The sequence below is a fragment of the Apostichopus japonicus genome, chromosome 3 (assembly GCF_037975245.1).
Source record: "Apostichopus japonicus isolate 1M-3 chromosome 3, ASM3797524v1, whole genome shotgun sequence".
NCBI classification, from domain to species: Eukaryota; Metazoa; Echinodermata; class Holothuroidea; order Aspidochirotida; family Stichopodidae; genus Apostichopus; species Apostichopus japonicus.
Window position 1 is genome coordinate 15,280,490 of NC_092563.1, and position 18,294 is coordinate 15,298,783.

General features: G+C 37.0%; 1 protein-coding gene across 5 annotated transcripts in view; it reads left to right on the top strand.

Annotated features, from left to right (window-relative positions):
• LOC139964560 (junctophilin-2-like) overlaps positions 1–18,294 on the top strand; it is a 73,736-nt gene that overhangs the window by 47,668 nt on the left and 7,774 nt on the right. For 4 of the 5 annotated variants that reach the window (XM_071966241.1, XM_071966249.1, XM_071966257.1 and 1 more), the window contains exons 4-6: positions 629–747; positions 7,571–7,615; positions 17,058–18,076. In XM_071966241.1, coding sequence (XP_071822342.1) covers positions 629–747; positions 7,571–7,615; positions 17,058–18,076 — 1,183 coding nt within the window. The remainder of the gene's footprint in view (positions 1–628; positions 748–7,570; positions 7,616–17,057; positions 18,077–18,294) is intronic. The other variant, XM_071966276.1, reaches the window with a different exon arrangement.

Here is an 18,294-nt window from a genome sequence, read left to right on the forward strand (position 1 = left end):
TTATTCTTCTTACATTCTGTCAAAACATTTGATAGAGGTTAGTAAGTATCTTCCAGTTGTAAATACATAATGATTAATAAATGGATTCAATGACACTTATTTCTCTTATAAAAAACTGTGACCATATTTATTGAAAAATATTAATGTTGTTATACTTGTCAGTATTAAAGCAACTCTCTGACATTTTAAGTGCTATTTGGATATGTTGTTGCTAGGGATACACCAATATAAACTCCAGTGTTTCTTCTTGGTTGTGATGCTGGTGAAATATGGTACACATTCTTACAGTAGCCATGTGTCACGGCAACTGAAAATACTGCGTGGGGGTGTGTGTGTTTGTGATCAAACAGCCTCTGAATAATAAAGATTTGTTATACTTGTGTCTAATATTTTGGAAAACTGAAACATGAAGACAACTTTTCAATCAATATACAGTACCCCCATACTTGATTTCTTTTTGAAATTAAATATTTATCTTAATCAAATACTAGCTGTATTTATTTTATTTTCCTCTTTTCTTACGAATCTATCTTTGAAATTGAAATCTGTTAATTTATTTGATAGTACTACAATTGCATTCTTTTCTTCTTTGTCTTCTTCTTTTTTTCACATCTGATAAACATTTTAGAGGAGCCTATGCTAAGGGTAAGGCGGAGGCCGCAGGAGGTCCAGCATCTGAAGCCCGTCAGGAGTCACTGAAATGTAAAATGTATACAAAAGAACTACTAGCAACACTTCCTGAGAAAGGTATGATATTATCCATCAGTTAAACACTTGTTATGCATAGACTGTCACAAAATCCAATTATTGTACATCGCAGCATTGCATATTTATATGTATATATAAATATATTTATATAGCTCGCAATTCGCAATTCCCAGGTGGGTCGGGAGGAGTGGGAGGGAGGGGTGAAAGTGCATACCTTTCCTTTCATTTTCTTTTTGTCTGATCCGATCATTCTAAGTAATTGTGATGAAATTAAAAAAAGAAATGAATGAAGGAAAACAAATTGATTGCATTCTTTATAATGAGGTGTATGTAGTGTAAGGTGCTAATGAAAGTTGGGAGAGAGGATTTGGTGTGGGGTGGGGGTGGTGGGGGGGGTGGGGGGCAGAAAATGGATGTTGGGGGAAGGAAATAAATATCTAGATTTTTCTTCATTGAGAAACAAATTTTTGGAGAAATATATGTTTTTGCTGACCAGTGTATCAAATTGTACATACTTCTGTTTTATTATTAATTTTCAATGTCTCTGCATGATAGCATAAGGTTTTTCGACTTTTCCAGGCAAGAGTTGCTTTTCAACTTTTGATTTGTTTTGAAAGAAGAAATATCAACCAATGGTATGAATTATTTCCCTATGCTGAAGATTCTAACAACACATCCAGAATTTTTTTTTTTTTCAAGATTACGTTTGAACATGAAGGGCTCCATTTTGTCATGCAATATTTTTGCAGTTTTGGAGAAGAAAAAAATCATAGTTGTTCCTACTTTGAGATCTTTTGGGAGGTATTAAATATACATAATTTACAATGCATTTCATTCTTTCTTTGAGAGCTGATGTGTCTTTGAACAAGCTGCTCATCTTTTAAGATAAGAAAAGTTATTTTACAGGGAATTCACTGTTAAACACCAAAAAAAAAGACTAATTCACATTCAAGATTGTTTTTCCATTGTATTTAACACCACTTTGTCAGAACTACCAAAAAATCTGCTCATCTTTTAAGATCAGAAAAGTAATTAACAGGACTTTTACTGTTAGACAAAAAAAAAGACTGAATCACATTCAATAACATTTTTCCATTGTATTTAACTATTTAACACCACTTTGTCAGAACTACCAAAAAATCTGCCATCTTTTATAAATATTGCGAATCCACCTGGTATGGATTTGGGGGAGGGAGGAGGGAGAGGGGTATGAGGTAGAAGATCACCCCCTACATAGCTCCTTCCAACTCATACAAGACATTTAAAGTAGTTATGCACAGCCTTGTGTGCAGACCTAATTTATAGGTCTCAAAATGCATCACTATTTCACTTCTAAAATTAATTTTTCTTTGGGGTGGGGGGTTGGAGCAATCTTCAACAACCCCTTGGGCTGCACCTCCTCCATTTTAAAATCCTGTATCCGCCCCGTGGACTGCAGGTATCTGGGGGTAATGGTAACCCTATCCACAGTTACAATATACAGTTTAAGCTCGATGTGATGTTATAATAATGAAAATTAATCCTATACTTTGAGCTACCTACTTTCATCAATTTGAGACCAGTTGAAGTTAAGCAGAGGAAATTCCTATAAATTCATAAATTACGATTATTATTATTTATTTTGCCAAGGAACTAAATTCTACTGTCTTTGATTATAAATTATGTAATAAAATGCATATAAACTTGCATGATCTGTTAATAGTGGAATCTCTTAGACTTCAAGCCCAGCTTGATCTCATGCATAAAGAAGCAGTACTCGGGCAGTTTGATGGTCATTTTGATTTGAAGTCTCATTCATATTATCTTCAATGTTTATTTAATCATTCACCCTAATTTTTCAGTCGTAAAACTATCGGCTGTAAGGTCACTCATTATATATTTTGATCATAACATTTTCATGGTAGTACATATGCAGGAGAAGTAACGTTTAAATGGATATACCCTTTCAGTGCACGACAAAATTTATGACCCAAACACAACACAGGTAAAAATTTCATCCCTAAATCAGTTCGGCTCGGCAGCAATCTGTCGACCATCTTTAGCCGTTACGGTTGTTCAATGAAAAGCCAACATCCAAATTGATCATCAAGATTTGAAGTTGGGCACTTGAGATACCAAGGCCTGACCTGTTTGTTCAAAATAAATCTCCCCTCGACAATTTGCGATCTGTTTGTTCTGTCGTCAATTTTTCTCGAAAGATCTGAAATCCCGTAGAGAGACCGAGATAGAACGTTTTTTTCGTAGGGGATATGAGACTTCCTAAGCAGTGAACGGCATGTCAGCATGTAAAAAAAAAATGTAAACGCGTGCACGTAGGCGAGCAACAGCTAGTTCTAAATTGTACGATGAAATAGATTTGGTAGGTACGTGTAATTGCTTTATAATATGATGGGTGACAGAAGATCTAGGACTGCGAGAATTTCGATATTCGTGCAAATTGATGAGAAAGAATAGACAGCTAAAATAGTATTGTTTTTTGCGCGATATAGTCGATATACATTTGTTGTCAAAAACGATATATTTTAATCTATTTAAGCATGGGTGGGTGACCTTCATTTTGCAATGCCTGCAATAAATTTGATTTAGTTCGGTTTTTTTTCTTCTTTGGTTGATGAATAGTTTCTAAATTCTAATGTACATTTTTCTATTGGTGTATATATATATATATATATATGTATATGATTGACCTTTTGTTTAATTTGATTAATGATGGATCGATAGAAAGTAGATAGTATGTAAATATTCAGGTATGAATTTGAAGACATTGTCAGAAACAATCTTGAATGGCCTGTGTGTGGTGTTGTTAAAAGTTAATGCACACTACATTTATAACTACCACTACCTGTATGTGGTTGCATGGGGCCTGAGGGAAGTTGGGAGGTGTTTGGGGGGGGGGGAGAAGTGGAGACGAGGCTGGTGTAGGTAGAGGGCCAGTGGGTCTGAGGTATATGTTTGTTAGATTTCTTTGGATTTGTGTGAGCCCTGTTGCAATAAATGTTTGGCATGAAAGACTTTTAAATGTCTTATTTGGCAACAGGCAATATTATGATGCACTTTTGTAAAATTTTTTACTTGCAGACAGTTTTTACTAAACCCTCTTGTGAATGTTGAATGAACTTTACTGAGCGCCTTACAGACCTAATATATCAAGTTTATGTATTAAAATACTCACAAATGTATTTAGTGAAATGGTGATATTAAACAGAATTATTAAGTCTTGATTTATGTTCGAAGTCTAAGAGTAAAGGGCGAAAAGTTAATGTTGGTAAATGTTTCTATATTTATTCATTTTTTCAAGATAATCAACTTCAAATTATGATAAAATCTCTAGTATGCTACTTGAGGGCTTAATAGTTGTTGACATCCCCTCTTACATGTTGGCCTAAATGTGTAATGTAAATCAACTGTTTTTACAACTACTAATGAATTAACCAAAACATGTTCTTTTTTAAGCCTCGTATGAACAACAAGATTTAGGTAAATGAACAATGAATCCAACTGACTGAAAACATATAAACAAAACTTGATTCAAAGTGACTGACCTCACAGGAATACGAACCGGATGTTAGAATCTAGTTCGAGCCACAAATTTTGTTGCTCTTTTCCAGATGTATTTCATAACATTGTTACGGATCGTTTGGCTGGTTACTTGTGCGTATCTTGTACAAAGCACAATGTAGTTATGAAATTGTTACGACAATTCTCAGCAGGGATAGACCATATATTATATTCTTAGTATACATGTCATAGTTCTGCAGGCCTAGAATTTTGTCAAATTTTTAGCCACTTGCCAAAACATGCCCGTGCTTAAAACATCGAACGGCTAAAAGAAAACAAGATTTCTAGCTGGCATTCAGCCAGTAAAATACAGCTTGAAGTTTGAAGTCTGGTCTATAGGATGCTCTATAAACAGTTCAAATTTAACAACATTATACATTCCAGCCAAAGGTTTAATTTGTTTGGTTTGTATTTTTTTTTTTTTTTTATAGTTTATAGCTATATATATGTTTTCAATTCTATACATATATATAGATGTAAAGATGTATGAATATATATATATATATATATATATATATATATATATATATATATATATATATATAGAAAAGCTTTAATTGATTAATATGGATTATTGCAATTTGGTTTTTATAAATTGCGTTTATGTAGTCGTTATTATGTTATATCATGAATTATTTTTCAAGTCCCAAGAAGACAAAGTGAGATTCTTTCAAGTTTCTATACATATTATAGCGATCATACAAGGTAGCAGTCCGTAAAATGTTTCCTTGCAGCTAGGCTCGCCATTTCTGCCAAACACACATTAAGCCTTCCAAAAATATACATTTAGCCTTGATGTTATGGAAAGTAATGGCAATAAAGCACTGTAAGGGTTGTAGTTTTATGTCTCTCACATATCAATTCCTTAGCGCTCTTCATTGTGCAGCGGTGGAGAGTAACGACAGTTACTACCCACAGCCCTCGTTGACTTACTGTTAGGCCATGTTTTTCTTCACTGATAACAGTTCTTTCCTCATTTCATTACACTTTGTCTAAAACATCTTTAGAAAGGTGGAATAAATCTCTTCATATCTCTGTTGTTTCCTAGTTTCTATTTAGCATGGCACAATCGGACTTTGGGGGTTAAAAAATGTAAAAATACGTAACTTTTGAAAACCAAAAGTCACACGTAAAACACACATGGCAACATGTAGCGTCGTGTGGCTTTTGAAACTCCCATTTTTGAAAGTTCAATTGCGTCACTATAACACTGGCCCTCCTCTTTGTCTAAATTGAATGTGCATTACAAATGAGTGACAGATTCTGTACATATAAAAATTATTGTGATTGGTTCAAGTTTTCAATCGGACCTAGGGGTAACAAATGAGAGTCTTCGTTAGAAAATATCGACCTTCTAGCCCAACCTCGAGAGACGCTATTGAAGACGCCCACGTGGTAGCGCCTAGTATAGGGGACTGTAACTACGCACTGTTTAATCGTTTATGTGTAATTGTATTAAAATTTGTTATTGTACTGTTAAGAACTCAAAATTAGTTTAAAAACACATTTATTGGTAGTTTTTTCACCCAAATTCCCATATACATTGAGAATGCAATAGTTTGCGTCACAGCAATATAAAAAAAACCCGCAACAGAATGGATCAGTCCAATCTTCCTGACCGCGTTGATCCACAGCGCTCACGTATGGGAGCGATGAGTCACACTTAATCCTTCAAAGAGCTTATATTGCAGTACTTTTTAGTGTCGTTTTGGGGGGTGAAGGAATTGATATGAATTGACAGACGCCAAAACGTAAGGAATAAGAAAAATAAAAAATAAAACATTTCACCTTTCATAGATGAGACACAATACTTTTGTTTGAAAAATTTAGGGGTAGATCTCATCTTTCTTATCAGGCCCTGGAGAAAAAGGAGATTTGTTTAGTGCCTGGGGAATTTGTTGAATTTTTATTGAATTTTCCATGTTTTATTTGAGCTTCAAACATAGCCATTGTTTGGACATTTTAAGTCTACTATTTGAAGTACCATTAATATAGTGATATTTATCACAGTCAAATCTGAAATCCATGGAACATGGAAATATTGTATGGCTTTCTTTAAGGATTGATTTTCATTCCATATTGTATGCATTATACTAAGAATTTTATGTGCATTTCATCCCTTTAATGGAACCCACTCCTTCTTTTTCCCATAACCTCCATACCCCCTCCACCCCCCCCCCCCTCCATTTGAACTTGCTGTGAATGATAAATCATCAGCAGTATGTTTCTCTACTCAAAGTTTTCAATCGCAATCTCTGTGACAAAATATTTTGGGTTAAAAATACTTTCCATAATTTTAAACAACGTAATAATAAAATTGAAAACGCAAAAATCCGCTTTAAAGACAACATGGATCACTGACTATTCACAACAACTTTTTCTTCCTCTATGCGGTGCAGAAATCATTTCTTCAAAGTCAGGAAAATATCTTCAAATTTGACAGAGCTAAAAACTGACTTGTTTACCCTACATGGTAGAATTTTCACTTTGTTACTAGTCATTGACGCTGTGACAGATGTTAATATCTCATCTCAAAATCTTGTTTCCATTCTCTTATTTTCTCTCTTTCTTGTTTTGATGACAAGTATCGTAGACCTCAGTTAATCAGGTTAACCCTCTTCGAATAAACTGTTGTTGTCTGTTTGATTTGTTGCTATGGTGACACTTTAGGCAGTCAAAATAGAATAAACGGAAAAGAAAGTGCAGCATATATTATATTCTGCCATCATGTCAGCGTATTGTGGGTTCGTTGTTTTCAGCCTGTAGAAAGCTTTGGCAGATTTGTATGTTGGCAGTAATATAGGCAAGAAAAGCTTGTTGGAACACCATCCACTATTGTTTATCAGTCTCGGGGGAGTAGAGTTTCTTCGTAATAGATCGCTAGATTGGCTGGTTGATTTTGTCTTGTAGTACCTGCTAGTATATGCTAAAGCAGTGTGCAAACACATGAGAAGAATATTAAACAATAAAACAGAGAGAATACCAAAAATAAAAAGTAATGATAGTAACTTAATGAATATGTCAACAGTTGGTTACATTTCTTTTGAAGCAAACTGAAAATCTGAGGAAGCAAGCACGGGTTTGATTTGAAACTAATACTTTGAGCTGACGAGGTTTGAGTTGATTACCCTACCCTCCTCTTATCCCTCCCCTACCCCTTGAACCCCCCATCCTTTTAATAACCCCCACACCCCTTTAATATCCATCCCCTTCCCCCGTCCTTTTTAATCATTTTGTTTTCAATAACAAATCTGTCATGTCTTTTTTTTTTCCTTTTTTCGGCATGGTTTCTTATTTTGCACAGGTGCAAGACATCTACTAACAGGGATAAATTTCTCATTTGACAACAGTAAGAGTGATTTCATAATGTTATGTCCTTGCTTGGTGTTATGTTTCTCTCTCTCCATCCCTTTCTCTCTTCCTTTCCTTCCTGCCTCTCTCTCACTCCTTTCTCATAGATATATATCTTTCTATTGCACAGCCACCTGCAGCACCACGTAGCTGATCCATAATTCCTCTTATATTATATTTACATGGCAGGGTACTACATAGGCCCTTCAAGTAGTGGTATAAAAGTGAGCACTATTAACGATATCATATCAACGATACTGTACGTGGCTCAATGTCGCCTGCTGCTACCAAAAACAGAAAGTTTATTTTTTATAGCACATATCTTGTAGCCATCTTATTTGCTTTTTTTTTTTTTGGAAAACCGTCACGTTGATTAGGTGATCTCTTAAATGCACCTCACTATTACTTCACGCTAAAAAAATGTTTCTTTTTTTGTTTTCTTCACTCGTTTTGGACTTTCTTGATATGTATACATTTAGTTTTTTCTTCTTTTCATATTGCAAAAGGGTCTTTATGACAGCATGTGTTGTTTGCATATGTAGAGCTATAATATATAGTGTTAATTAATGTAGTAATTATTATTCTATCCTTATATGTAATCACCTTACAAAGGGTATATCAGAGTAACAGTTATCTTTATTGGGGAAGGGGAGGGGGGGATGTGGGAGGCCAGGGAGGAGGGGTGGAAGGTGGATGGGAGTGATAGCTATACTGCCTGTTGGGATGTAGGAATTCTTGGAGGCACCTACCCGAGTCTGTTGTTGAAGGAACCCATGAAAGAGGCACTGTGGACATTATTCATAGCTTTAATATGGTGAAGATAAGTGTGCTGTATATAGTATGAGATGGTAGGGTGGGATCGATGGGGTCCCCCTGGAGGTAATCGTGGGTTTTAGTGTATGGGATTATGCTATGGTAGATTGCGGTGGCTGGCGGTACTGGCTATTGCAAGGTTGGTATGTATCTAAATACAGAATTTACCTGTCTTTCTTTTGGTCAATCATACTCAGTCACCTTGTTCTCTTTCTAGCTAGATCTCTCTCAGCACAATTTTGTTTTATATTCCTCCTACCCTGTAGAATTGTTTTGTTTTGAGATGTTTGAGGTCGTTTTGATGTAAGAAGAAAGAAGGTAGTGTTATATATATATAAATCAAAAGTATTAAGTAAAAGTTAAAGGCACATTTTGTTGACACAGATTTGTTTCGTATATAGATGGACAAGTCCACCTACACTCCTCAGTCTCATAATGTACACTGATCAAGAGTATCCTACCCTTATACAATAATATACGTACGTGAAAGGGTTGGAAGTGCGTTGTACACTTGACATACACAATAATATACGTACAGTACGTGAAAGAGTTGGAAGTGCGTTGCACGCTTGACATATGAAACATGAAACAGTTCCTACGTGCAGATGCCGCCAAGATGCGCAACCTGCTGGCTAAAAGAGCACTTCAAACAGTCAGAATACGCACTTCTGGTTAGAAAGATGCACAAATACGTAAAATTGTGGCTAGAACTATACAATGTCAAAAGGTTAAGCAGGATGTAGATGGACTTGTCCATTTATATGAAATATATTTGTATCTTTAAAGTGTGCTTTTAAATTTGACTGTATAATTTTGATTTATTACCTGCTCCCTTTGGTTGAGCAGTGAAGGTTATATATATATATATATATATATATATATATATATATATATATATATATATATATATATATATATAGATATATATATATATATATATATAGATTAGGCTTTTATGTACTATATATTTTATCTTTTCCTTTATGGTCAGGTATGGATTTGAGTGATATTCCACAAAAAAACGATGTAACTCACCTCATTCTTCATCAGAAATAGTGCCCCCCCCCCCCATGCCCTCTTATGTCATGAACATAACTTATATTTCAGACTTTTTACCAGAGATAATATATGACTGTATCTGCATACCACCTTTCCTAACTGACCACATTTCAGACTTACGAGTATTAAATTTGAAATTTGAAATGAAATATGACACTGTTACCGTATATCATCCAAACACTGCAGATATAAATTATACACAAAGAGTCAGGAAGTTGTATCTAATATTACAACTAAATTTGAGGAGACAATTACTGCGTGGTTGCATGCTCGTGACAAATAATTACCTGATAACAGTCACTAATTGGCTGCCATCACAGGCTTAAATTAGCTACCTTTTGGCTTTGTGTTCTTCATAATCTCTCAAACCATCAGTGTCTTTCTTTGCACAGTTTTGTTATTAATCTCAAACTGTATAATGGAAGCAGTTTTTAATTATACTTCAGAACTTTTGTCTCATGTATCTTTTAATACCTCTTTAATATATCTTCACAATTATCAGTCAGTCTCACCACAGTGTTAAGAGGCTTGGCTCTATAGATGTATGAGTTCTGTCTAAATCATAGGATCTTTAGCCACTTGCATGCTTAAGAAATGTCAGTGCATAAAATATTTACTGGCGATTATGAAGAACACAGAGCCAAATTTCCACCCTGCGTTTGCCTTGAATTATCAAATAGCAACATTAATTTTGCAATGACAGATAAAATTCATGTGCCTTGTTTTTGTTGTTCTAATGGCAAACAGCATAATTCACTGGCATTTAGCCAGAAAACCACCTGAATATGAATCCTGCTTTGTCACAGTTGCAAATTTTCAATGAATTATATGGTATCAAACTCTAAGGAAATCCAACACCACCTGTCTCTCATAAGAAATAGTCAGTATCTGGTAAATACATTGTGTTTCCATTGCAAAGGTCTCATACATACGTGTTCCAGTTAAACCATGTGGGGCTGTTGTAGCTAGCAGTTGCCATTGAACTGTGTGTGGCTGGTATAGTCAACAGTTGCCATTGGACTATGTGGCAAATGCAGCCAACAGTTGCCTTTAAGTTGGGTGTGGCAGGTGTAGTCAGCACATGCTATTGTATGTGTGTGGTGGTGTAGTAAACAGTTGTCATTTGACCGTGTGGCCGATGTAGTCAACAGTTGCCATTAAACTGGCTGGTGTAGTCAAGTTGCCATTGGACTATGTGGCAAATGCAGCCAACAGTTGCCTTTAAGTTGGGTGTGGCAGGTGTAGTCAGCACATGCTATTGTATGTGTGTGGTGGTGTAGTAAACAGTTGTCATTTGACCGTGTGGCCGATGTAGTCAACAGTTGCCATTAAACTGGCTGGTGTAGTCAAGTTGCCATTGGAATGTTTGTGGCAGATGTAGTCAGCAGTTGCCATAAAATTGTGTGGATTGTGTAGTCAACAGTTGCCATTGGAATGTGTGTGGAAGGTTTAGTCAGCAGTTGCCATTAAACTGTGGCTGGTGAAGTCAAGTTGCCATTGGAATGTTTGTGGCAGGTGTAGTCAGCAGTTGCCATTGGAATGTGTGTGGCTGGTGTATTTTACATGCCCGAGGATCGGTCTGATACAAACGTCTTGGACATTTTTCCAAAGAGGGGCGTGAACTTATGCAAACCACAAAATCTTTATTCATATTATTATTACAAAATTGCGTATCATGTGAGATCATGTTTCTTCCACAGCAATTAGCAACCGTCTCGCAGTGTACAAAGCAATCTAAGACTAAGTGATTGTTCACTGCGGGAGGCAGGGCTTGAATAACCTGATTGGCTTCTTCACTTTTACGTAGCAAATCTGCCAAAATCAAAAAGAAACATAAGATAGATTGTGAGAAATGTGCAAGACCCTACAGTAGTATCAATCGAAAGCGTTGCAGCAGGCGGTCTCTGGGCAGTACAGCAAATAGATACGGGAAATAGCTTTGTGAAAAAGCTAGGTACACTAGGCTGTTCATACTAGGTTCTTAACAAGACTACAGGTGCCATTGAATGTGTGTGGCAGGTATAGTCAGCAGTTGCCATTGGACTGTTTGTGGCAGGTGTAGTCAGCAATTGCCATTGAACTGTCTGTGGCTGCATGGTTTAGTCAACTGTTGCCTTTGAATTGAGTGCGGCTTTTTGTTAGCCAACAATTGCCTTTAACTGTGTTGCAAGTGAAGTCAACAGTCTGTGTCTAGCTGGTGTAGCCACCTGTTGCATTGAATTATGTGTTGCAGGTGTATCGTCAACAGTTGCCTGTAAACTGTGTGTATGGCTGATGTAGTCAACAGTAATTGGCATTGGATATAAATTAATTAGAAATCTTTATGCTGAGATGATGATTGACAGTATTCATATACAAATCATTCAGGAATTTTCCCTACAAAGTATTGTGACTAAATAACAAATTTTTAGCGTTCCAAAATTTTGTCTTCAATACATAAAAAAAAATGCAAAATGTACCAATTTCTCTTGAATAGTTTACTACCTTCTTCCTTTCTCTATTTTAAATTTTAATTACTGAAAGGTGTATATACACCACTTCAGTATTCACTCATCCAATACTAAAGCTGAATGCTATAAATGTGCATACAAAGATGTAAGATTTATACATCTTGCATCTTTGATGAGTCATCGTGATGCTAAAACGAACGACTGCTGAGCACTGTAAATCCAGCCGAATGCCGCAAAGACGGCTTCCTTTTAAAACAGCCAAAGCAGACAAGAAGCTGGAGGTTGTTGCAAAGTGTCTTTGAATAATTCATGAATCTCATTTAATTTTAACATTTCTGAATGTGACAGTAAACACAGTATTCAATGTGGCGTACTTTCAGCCATCACAGAAGACAATTTGTGGAAATAATGTCGTTAGTCAAAGATATGGGAATTATCAACTCGTACAGTTTTTAGAGCGGTAAATTTAATCTTTTATTCTTCCAAAAACGTTTGATTTGTGTTGGATGAAATAAATAATTGCTGGTCGAGAAAAGGTCCATTCATACCATATGTATAGTAATATTTCTCTGAGAAAAAGCTCTGGCAGTAAAGATGAATTAATGAAAAGTTTAATACAAATGAACACTTCCTCTAAAATTCCATTCTATCAGGAAAATAAAAATGTCCACACAATGCACTCGCCTCTTCTGGGCACCAGGGCTTTTGTATGCTTTTACCATTTGCTATGGTGATGATGGCACAGTCAAATTCATTGACTTCAGTTAATGTTACTATAACTGGCCCGATTAATGGCTAAACCGACGAGCCCAGACCTAATCAGCAATGTCAATCCATCGTATTTGAAACTGATCCAAATTTGTTTTTTTTTTCCTTGATGAAGTAACAACAGAGCACCCATGGATGATTTCAATGACACTTTTGAAATGCATTGCAAACAGTTTCACTTGAGGCCATGTTTTCACATTTTTTAGGGTGGGGGGGGGGGGGAGGTTTGTTCCGATTAGCTAGAACTCAGTGGTCACATAATTTGTTAATACCATTGTGAGGCTCTTAGAATTTGTTGAAGTTGATACTATCTAATGAGAGTCATATAAACAAAAGGATCAAACAATCTGCAAATGTCCTTCCTAAATATTCATTTGATTCAAGAATCGACTCACTTTCCATTAAAAAAAAATAATAATAATAATAAAATGGGAAAATAAAAAACAAAAATAAAATACAAAAAAAACTAATAAAAAAATAAGAGAAAATATGAGGAAGGATAGATGTTATAGAAAACATTCCTGCTTTACAAGTTTCACAATTTTTATCTCAGTTTCTCTAAATTTTCTCGCTTTTGTCGTGTTTGGAACGGGGGGTGGGTGTTGGGAAATGTGAAGTCGCATGTAACATAGAGTAGCAAACAGTAGCCAGCTTGTTGCGATATAAGATTCTTTCCATACAGTGACATCATGCCGCCGTTGTTTTTGTAACTTGCACCTCCTCCTCTCAGCATACGATAAATCTTGCATGCTGGTCGGCCTCCAGAGGGGATCATAAGCGATGTAAATCTAAAAATGTGGAGAGAAAAAAAAGGCCTTTTTCGGGGTGAACATTGTCATTTTTTATGGAAGATTGTAATTCTTGTCAGATACGCTTTACCGGTGGAGGAGGTATACTTTGCTCGTAGACACTCCAAGGCATCTTTGGTCGTCATCGTCATCAAAGACGGGGATGAATGAGAGATAATTCTGGCTGAAGTGTTCTCCTTGAGACAGACGGATGTTTAAAGAGGCTCTTTAGTACAGTATATATGGCAAGCATCGATCATTAAGGCCAGATATGTTGAATATCTTTACCCACGCACGCATTAATGTGAATTTGGCTTATGGCGTTTTAAGATAGGGAGAGGGGGCGGAGAGGGAGGGGGAGGGGGGGTTGAAGATTAGAGAAAGAGAAGAGGCTGTTTTAACTTTGTTTATGTGCATGATAGTGAACAGGTTTCCATAAGTAATGATTTGGTGATTTAAAATTGAATAAATTAGGCTTATAGTGAATAATAATAACAGCAATAAAGATAAATATAGTAGGCATATTTCAATATCAACGGGTATAAGGGCATATTTATTGGACGCTGAGGTCACGGCTTTTAGGGAATTTATATTTTTTTTCATTTTTACATTAACAATAGGAATATCAGTTCACACAAACAATGGAGGTGTGCTCCATTGAGAGCAAGTTTAAGCCATATGGCAACATTAACAGTGGGGGCACCGGCCTAGCTAATCGGGAGGTTTGTCCCCCCCCCCCCCCCCCAGTAGCGATGCCACTGAACATTAAGCTCCAAATTTACAAAAACAAAAAAAGAAAAAAGTCTGGATGGAACATGAAGGAGGTTAATATTCATCAGTCTATCAGTTTAATTAATGAACCTCAGATGTTTCAGATGGTTATTTTTCAAAACTTAGAAACTGGTTTAGCTAAACAACACATGGACTGATCGCTATGTGTTTTAACGTCTGCAAATGCATCAAACCTAATTTTTTCATCCTAACAAGGCAGCTTTCAGACTTGATTGTTTGTTTTTGGATAGTAAAAGCCCTTAAAAGTGAGGGTCATTAGCCTAAAGCAAGTCCTGTTTCATATCAAACAGTGGAATCAATTAAGAAGAAAAATATTGAATGTACCTAATTGATTTATAATGGCTGGTAACAAACATTACAAAAAGATGATCAGGCTATGACATGTTGAGGATCACATTAAAATTCATGTATAACTTGCTCATAAATGTATGTCTCATTCCATAAAATTGATTGATTTATAAATTAGTTTTTTTTATCTTGAGCAAGATTTGATTAACAAATTGCCATTATTATCAAGAAAAGCTCTATTAAGGTCTGCCAGATATTAAAGTGAAACAGACAAAAAAAATGTGCTGTTTGAACAAGTTACTCGTTTTCACTTGTAGAAGAACAATTTTATGACATTTCCTAGTAATGAACAATTGGGGGGGGGGGTGGTCTTGTTGAGATGCATCAGAGAATTTCTTCAGCATTAATTTATAAATTATTTCCATAATATTTGTCATGTTTTTTTAGTTTCTGTATTTTTCTGTATCAGCTAATTTGAGAACAAACAAACCACCGATATTAGTTTTTAGCATACCTGTATGTGCATGTGTATCCCACATCTTAGAGTCTGAGCATGAATGTTTAGCTTTTAGAATAAATTTATGTATATTAGATCCTCCTGCAAGCAGGAACTCACGAAGAAGCCTCATTGGCTTATCAAAGCCGCAAGCTGACCAAAATCAGTCTCTTACATTCATATTTAACGTCCATGATTTTGAATTGTTAATTGTCAACAACTCTGTAACTGGACGACATACATTAATCTGGGAGTGACTCGAACCGGGGACCTTATGATTGAAAGGCACCGGCGTTAACCACTGAGCTAAGACTGAGCTAATACTCCAACACTCCGATAAATAAAAACTAATTCACTATGACACCTTTACTTAGTACTATTGCAGTATATGCTAGATTAGGATAGTTGCTGGAAATTAAAAAGACAGAATGCATGACAAAATTATTTTCTGCTTCATAAAAATCTTACTCTCATTTACCTTATAATCACCCTTCATGAATATTCATCTAATGTGGATGGCCATGCAGCCAATTGGGACAATCTTTTCTATACTGTACTTTCATGTTCTGATTCAAAGCACCGTACTGACAGTATGAGTAGTATGAATATGTAGGAACTGTTTGTACTGTTAGTACGAGTCCTTTGAAGCATGATATGGGAGGACAGTATAGAGTGCTATTAGCATTAGAATCAAAGGTTAGGAACTGTTCATACTGTCAGTACGAGTGCTTTGAAGCATGATATGGGAGGAGAGTATAGAGTGGTATTAGCATTAGAATCAGACAAAGGTTAAGAACTTAATTCTGCTAGTACGAGTGCTCTGAAGCATGATATGGGAGGAGAGTATAGAGTGGTATTAGCATTAGAATCACACAAAGGTTAGGAACTGTCCATACTGTCAGTACAAGTGCTCTGAAGCATGATATGGGAGGACAGTATAGAATGATATTAGCACTAGGAAATTGTCAACCTGTTGAGCAGACAATTCCAAATGATAGCCATAATTGAGGAGGCTATTTGTAAATATATAGAAACTATGTGTCACTTAACCTTCTGAATCTAAATAATTTGTCGGCGACTACAGCAGGTATTTATACCAAGTCCCAATTTCAAAGTATACATAATTGACATCCTAAAAGTCATTTTTTCCCCTCTGCCACTGTACGAAAATAGGTTACTCGATGGTTATTTCTGGCTTGAAGCTAACAAGCAGTAAAGTAGTAATTAATGCAATTGCCGCTCCGGTTGTTGGTTGACCTTGGATTCTCGTGAAATACAAATATTGATGAGATTTGTAACGGGGAGTTACTGTTCAGAAGGTGGCAAGCACTTGATAAATCCGTAATGTACTGCTATTACATTGACCTTCATACTCCAGCATATAGAGCAGTGTGTACTTATTACTTGTTGGATTTGAAAACTCATACAGGGCTGTGAATTCCACTCTATCTTGTCATTTTAAATATTACATTTGATTCAGAGTCAGGAAAGTTCCAAAAAGGTTGCAGATTTGGCAAGTTAGTTACGTTGATCGATTTTAGAATCACTGTTACCTGGTCAAATTTGGCCGATGGTGTTGAGATAATGTATAATATTTTTCTTCTCAATATGATTAAATTATTTCATTACCTTGCAATTGCTGTAAACAAGTCCAGATGGTGTGAGTTTATAAACGAGTCAGATGCAAAAACAATATTGAATAATAAGAAATAAATTAATAAAAATACAATAATTTCCTTCCAAGGTCAAGGTGAAGATTAGGACATGTTGCAACAATGTTGACTTGAGAGAAATTAAAGCGCATTAATAACCGCTCCAGGTTAAGGTTGATCTGAGCCATTTCATAGGAAAATACTTTTAAAACCCAAATTAAAAGAAGGCTGTTGTGTGTACAGGTTTTAATGACCTTGAGTGAGGTGCTATCCTGACATTGCCTCATCCTTTTTGTTTTGTTTGATGGGTCTCATTATTTGATTGTATCCTCAGCTGAAAGCGATCAGAAGTTTGACCGGAAGAAGAGTTTCTTTGGGCGTCATATACCAGTCCTTGACCGTAAGCACCACACGAAGGGTACGGCCGTGCATGCAGCGGAGCCACCCGCCGCCACCTCCTCCCCCAGCGGAGGCAAGTTCGGCCATCAGCCTCACCACCAGGGTCACCACCAGGGTCACCAGCCGGATCGCTCTATCCAGGGTAACGGAGTATCCAACGAATGGGATGGCAGAGGGGTCAGTCCTATCGCCGAGTCCTCCATGAGGGAGTCGAGATCCGTCGGCAACCTCGACGGCACTCCACCCCCCAGGAGGAGGCCCGGTCCTCCTTCCAGGCAGATGAGTTATGGGTTTCAGTTGGAGAGCGGGGTGGTCGACGCCTCGCCCAGGATAGAACAGCAAGACAAACATTATCAAAGTTACGGCAGGGACAGGGACCGAGACAGAGACCGAGAGTACAGCGATTACGACCGATTAGTCTACGACGATCTCCACAAGGATCGTTCGTTTGCTGAACTCACCCCCGATTCGGGGATAAGCACGACGTCGGATAGCGAGAGGTTGCGAGGCGGCGGGGGGAGACCGTCCTTTCACAAGCAGAGGTCGTTAGGTAAGAGACAGTATTCCCTCCAGGATGAAGATTACTACGGTCGACATCGTGATCCCCATCCCCACTACCAGGACGACTACCTCCGCGATAGAGACATGGACCGTTACTATGACGACGATAGCGAGCTGTATTCGAATCCCAGCTACGTCGATTCCACACACTTCGATGAAGAGGAGGAAGAGGAGGTCAGGAAACGGCAGCAGCAGAAACAGAAGAAGAAGAAGACGGTGGATCCCCAGAACCAGTCCAAGTCGGATATTCCGCCGGGACATTACAGGAGCATCCAAGGATCCTTCCAGAAAGGTTACCGGATCAAGTACCTGCCAAAGACGGACAGCGTGGAGGAGGAGACCAAGGAGGATGTAACAGATGGAGATGGAGTCCTGGTAGGGAAGAAGAAACAGGTATTAGCACTTACTAGTACCAACTCAAAATGTTAACAAAGAAAATTGCTCTTGCATGACAGAAGGGCACGCAGTGAGAAAGATTGCATCGTGCCATGTCCTGCTCTCTCGACTGAAAATATAGTTTGGATCAAAACCAGAGTGGCATTAAGAAACTGTTGATTAAGAATTGTCCAAGCTGCAATTACATAACATTTGTATTCAAGTAAAGCTCTGAA